The following is a 5780-nucleotide window of genomic DNA, read 5'->3' on the forward strand; positions in this document are numbered from 1 at the left end:
TGGAAGAAATGAGAATACAGCTTCACGAGAAATCAAGAAGTGTCAGTAAAGAGGCTGCTGTCCTAAGTCCGCATAACAGCGTGTCCTCTTCACAACAAGAGAAAAAGACTTTTAAAATAGATGTTGACGGACACAGGTTAAAGGTTTCAGCTGAACCAGTTGGTCCCGCTTCTTTTGGCTCTATGAAAGACTCGCAAGCGGATGAACTAAAAGCATCTAACTGTGTTATTTCTTGAAACTGAAAACAGCCTGGCTTGAAAACGCAAACTTGCAATGCATGGGAATTGGCAAACGGCCTCGAGAAACTCCTCTTATATAACTCTTTAGCGATGTCTTTTTCTACAACTGGAAACATTTGTGCATCAGGTTTACACTTCCTCTGGGAAACGTTTGAACACGACGTACCCACATGACGTCCGGGAGTAATTTTGGTGTCCAAAGAATGATCCCCATCCTTAATGGAACGTTTTATATAATTGTTTCAGTGTTGAAAAAGCACTCAAACGTTGTTCAACCGAGAAAAAGAGCTCAAACAGGCTCAGGCTCGCATTCAAGTGTTGGGCAATTAAAGAAGCCTGGGATTCTGTGGGGCCTGTTTCTCAAACGCTTAGATAACGTTTTGGGTCCAGAAAGCAATTCGAGAACTAAAATTGACTTTTAAAGGTGTTTTCAATACTGGCGAAAGCAAAACACAACTACAACGTTTTAGGACGTTCGAGAAACGCACAAAGAACCTTAAGGATAAAGCTTTTTATCTCGTGCGAAAGAAACCCAAAAAGTTTTAGGACGTTCGAGAAACGCACCAGGAACCTCAAGGATAATGTTTTCGTAGATAAGGCAAATAGGCCACTTTGGAAAATACCATAATACTCTTTGCTTCCCCACCCTCCCCCCCCCTCCCAATTTTGCATAAGCACTGTTTCCAGTTTCTCTTGGGACTTACAATGGTTCCAAGAGAAAACAAAAACAACGAGTATTATGGTATTTTTTGAAGTGGCCTATACACAGTGAAAAAAAATCTACATGCCGTTTGGCTGAAATTTCTCTTCTGGTTGGTTTTACACCATTGGCAAGCAATATCTCCGTTTTGACGTCTGTAATGGGCCCTTTGCAGGTTAGTGATCACATGGTACAAAAACCGCCATACTGGAACGCGAATTGCGCACTGGGACATCTTAAACAAAGCAAGATAATAGACCTTATTTCACGATGGCCGCCATGTTGGATTTGCTATTATCATGTAAATTAGCTACACACTTCTGAGGGGGCAAACAACACAAGTTCAAAAGGTTTTAACGAACATCTTAGCCACACAGACGATTTTTTTCACGTTCATTGAATGTTTATCACCTAAGTAGTAAAATAGAATGATTACACAAGTTACTTCTTTTTTTAGTGAAAAATGAGGAGATAACGAAGTAGAAAGTCGAAATGTCAAAGACAATCAAAGATATAAAATTATCATAAATGGGACTTAAATCTAAATTGTAAAATGTACTTTTAGAAATGATATTTCAATATTTCGACGAGCCGATTTTCCGCTATTTGCCTTTTTTCCAATGTTTGCCCCCCAGCATAACACATGGCTAATTTGCATGACAATTTGAAAACCAACATGGCGGCTATCGTGAATAAGGCCTATTTAAATTTTCTTTGTTTTAGATGTCCCAGTGGGCAATTTGCGTCCCAGTATGGCGTTTTTTGTACCATGTGATCACTAACCTGCAAAGGGCCCATTGTTGCGCGACTTTTTTATGCCTGTTTTCCTCTCGCGCTTTTCTGGCGTTGCCAAACTGGCCTGTTTTTGTTTCTTCTGCCGACTGTACACTCGTTTGTTTTGATTTGCCCTAGACGTACCTTACAGTTGTAGCAGCCGGTTTTTTTTTTGCAAGTATTAAAATAAGGTTGGCTGAGTAATGTTGGCAATTGTTTTGCCAAATGCGCGTGCATAGTCATCTTCTGGAAGCCTTTTCCAACAGTTAACTGAAGTAATTCAGATGGTCTGTATTTTAAACTTCAGCATTGCACAAATTCAGCCATATGCATAAATGTTTCCTGTAAATGCACCCATGTTACTGAAATGACTCTCTTTGAAGCTTGTCTTTTGTCCACATCAATCGTCTTACCTGTGCAGGAAATGTCGTCGTTTTGAATCTCTTCGTAAACGCCAGTTGCACTTATCAATGCAAATGTTGAAACTGATTTTGTGGCACCACGTTTGCCACATTTGCACCAATAATGATTCACGTCCTCGCACCATATCATAAAACGTCATTACGTTTTCTTTTTTTTTTTTCTTTTTTTTTTCTCTTTTTTTTTTTTTTTTTAGGAAACGGCAAAATTTTGTTACTGGGTTGCCATAGGCCATTCCGTGTCGGGAAAATGGAAAAGTTGCGCAACAGGTCTTTCCTGTCGCTACCCTGCTAAGTATGGTCTTTGTACCAAGAGTCTTCTGCGCGTATCCTTGGTAGGTTTCAGGGGGTAGTATAAATGCGTAGATTCGGGTTATTTTTTATCCGGTGGACACAGTACAAGCATGCAATCGCGGAAAAGCCGATGTAAAGTGAATGGTATTTTACTGAATCTTTAAACAAAATATACCCTTACGGAGCTCAAGAATGGAACGTCACTTCGATAAGCAACACAAGCGGTGAAAAATGAATACCTGGAACTTAAAAAGGAATGAGTAATGAATGGCCTTTTCCCCGTCGGATATCAAAGTGAGCTGTATTTCTAATATTTTAGTAACGGTGGTGTTAAGTACAACACAACCAAATGGCAAATTCTCTGAAAATTTCAACTTTTTCTGGTTGGTTCTCAGTGAAGGAATCGAACACCTTGAGTGGATACGAGTTTACGCGAAAGTCGGATCTCTGTTGTCTGGCTATTTATAATTTTATTTGTACTCGACTCTGCACAGTCTTCAGGTAAAAAAAAAAAAAAATTGAAATTTGACTAATTCTTGTTGGTCAAGAATTATTTGAAAGAAAGCTTGTTGTCCATTTTTTGCTTCATTATTAAAGGAAAAGGTTCTTCAGGAAAGGGTTTGATCCTGAACTCTGGTGAGAAATTTTATTTGGTTGCGTTGGTTAATTTTGACACTGATTGGGTTTCTTGTTTTCAAGCACGCAATGATATAGGAAGGGTTTTTTGTCTCTAGTAGCAAACATGTTGTTTGTTTCAATAGATGTTTTCCCTGAAATAGGTTTTTAATTGTGAGATTTTTCGGCCTTTGTGGATTTATCGTGTTGTATTAATATTCGAACTTAACCCCCCGTGGGGGGGGGGGGGGTGGTACTTTAGGAATTTTTGGGTGGGAATGTGCTGCTGGGACCCTGGAACCCTTAGCCTATACCAGAGCTAGTTCTTAATTTTGCTACCCTATACTAGAGTAAACTCGCACCGATTTTCGTCTAAATCACGATACTTGACAGTTACTAATATCCAGAAGTGTTTCATGATAGCCATTTATCGACACTGTTGAGGCTGAGTTGCGTACACTTAAACTTTGCCTACTCGATTTTTTTTATATTTTTTAGCGGGAATTTCTGGTTTCCTTAGTCTTGATAAAATCTTCAACCGAATGGTCAGTTTCGTGAAAAATGATACCCTATTCTAGACCCAAACGCTAGGATTTATATACTCTATCCTAGAGTAAACTGCTTGAAAAACATACCCTTCATAGCGGCACATAACTATCTAGTCCATATATGGCAGTACCTCCCCCCGCACACGTGGGTTAAAATTTGATACGCGAGCACTTTTCATAAGATGACATGAATTTTTAGTCGTTCTTTCTGGCAAATGATTATAAGGTAGCTATAGGTTTTAACGTCAGAAAATATTTGTTTTGTCACTAAAGTGTAAAATGAAGTTTATTTGGGAAGCCAACAATATTTCTTTAAATGGTTCCCGGCTAACCCAATTTATTGCTACGACTTACTAGTGCAAAGATTGTTTACATTACTCATTAACACGAATTTTCAACAATATGTCGCTTTAATCTAACCCAAAATCATTCAAATGGTACAAACCTTCATATTTATTAACCATTTCCTTTGCTTTTGTGTTCGTCAGCGTTATGATTTGCAATAATTCAGGTTCACGTGTTCGCAGTTTGTTTTGGCATCTCATAGATGTTTAGAATTTCAATTTAACTCTGTTTTGATTGGACACTCAACCTCATTGTGTAAATAGTTCACCCTGAAGTCAAAATAGATAGGTTTCTGAGGAAACGAAACAAAAAATAAGGACTGAGCAGGTCTAGGGGTGATGAGAAATATGCCACATTCGAGCTCGATTTCCTGGCCTGCTTTTGTTGGAGTTACCAGGAGTACCTATGGGAGCTTTTCTTTTTTATGCTATTCCTGTTATTATAAAATCGTTGAAGTCAGGACAGTAAAGTTTTTCCTGCCTGCTGAATCCTGATTGGTCAATTCAAATTTCAGCTGCGCCAGCCGTATGCAAGGTTCCCAGTGGACATTTGGGGTATCGACGATTTCAAATTTAGTTTACGGAAGAGACCGTGTATCGGATAATCAATGTTTTATTTGCAATGATGATATAACTATTCCATATTTGTGGCGGGTTTCCGTGACTGAACAAATCGATGCTTAAAACTGCTGAAACTGGTTAGCGGCTAACTCACATGCTTTCAAAAATGTGCTACTTCCTGAACCGACACTTCAGCCTATTTCGCTTAAGTTCCAAAATGTCAATCACAGGCGCTCGCTGAAAACTATGGGATACCCAGCTCCAACGCCGTGTGATTGCCTCTCAACACGGTGTACATCGTAGGGGGTTTCCTAATGGGCAATCAAGTATTTATCAGGGAAAACAAATTTATGGGTTCAGTTGCCAGGCTCGTGAAAGAGGGCAGCCCGGATTGTTTTAAAAAATAATAATAATCATGATAATGATAATAATAATAATAATAATAATAATAATAATAATAATAATAATAATAATGATAATGATGATGATGATGATGATTTTATTAACAGCATTTCCACGAGGTGGCTCTTCATCCGTAAATATCTAACTAAAGTAAATTACAATTAAAACAAACTTAGGAAAAGCTGTTAAAAAAGCTAGATAATTAATAGTTACAGTGATAAATGAAAAAACGTATTGGCGATCATTGATCTTTGAAGCTGTATACCCTTGCTGGAGCGTAAATTGTGATTATTTTCGTAAGTCTCTAGTCTTAAATAATTTGGCCAGTCTGAGCTGTATAAACTCTTGTGTGTACTTTTAAGAATATGCCATTCGCGTTGTTCAGCCATTCACGTTGTTCATTTAGAACACTAATTAGTCTCAATAGAGTGGTTTTCAATTGAGTGTCGAAAGTAATTAGTGAATTACTTTGGTTTATGATTACTTCACTCAGTGATTGGTTCAAAGTTCTGGCGCCAGTTTTTCAACCAATCAGAAGTAAAACCAAAACCAATCGTGGCTCGCGTGTGCACATTTTTCCGCTCTTTGTGTCGGTTACGTGTAATTACTTCGAGTTTTGATTGATTTACTGGATTGTCTCCGTCCTTTTTGATTGGCCAAAGTAATTACTTTCGTCAGTTTTGGTTTTACGACACTCATTTGAAAACCGCTCTAAGGTTCGTTGATGCAAAACCAGGACCAGTGTCTCAGTGCTCATCATAAAGTATTCATAACGCAAATACATACAGCTCCCGACGCCAAGCGTAGGAATACGCGAGCAAAAAAGGTGTAGATTACAAGATTCGCGACAAGTTGAAGAACGTAGAATCAAACGATTTCACACA

At 38.4% G+C, this 5780-nt stretch overlaps 1 protein-coding gene across 3 annotated transcripts in view; it reads left to right on the plus strand.

Moving 5' to 3' along the window:
- Positions 1-3042, plus strand: part of LOC138031302 (uncharacterized) — a 41781-nt gene extending 38739 nt beyond the window's left edge. For all 3 annotated transcript variants that reach the window (XM_068879008.1, XM_068879010.1, XM_068879011.1), the window contains exon 21: positions 1-3042. This exon is cut by the window's left edge and continues 14 nt beyond it. In XM_068879008.1, the coding sequence (XP_068735109.1) occupies positions 1-236 (236 nt within the window). In that variant the 3' untranslated portion in view covers positions 237-3042.
- The last annotated feature ends 2738 nt before the right edge of the window (positions 3043-5780 follow it).

Source organism: Montipora capricornis, chromosome 14, assembly GCF_036669925.1.
Source record: "Montipora capricornis isolate CH-2021 chromosome 14, ASM3666992v2, whole genome shotgun sequence".
In the NCBI taxonomy this organism is placed as follows: domain Eukaryota; kingdom Metazoa; phylum Cnidaria; class Anthozoa; order Scleractinia; family Acroporidae; genus Montipora; species Montipora capricornis.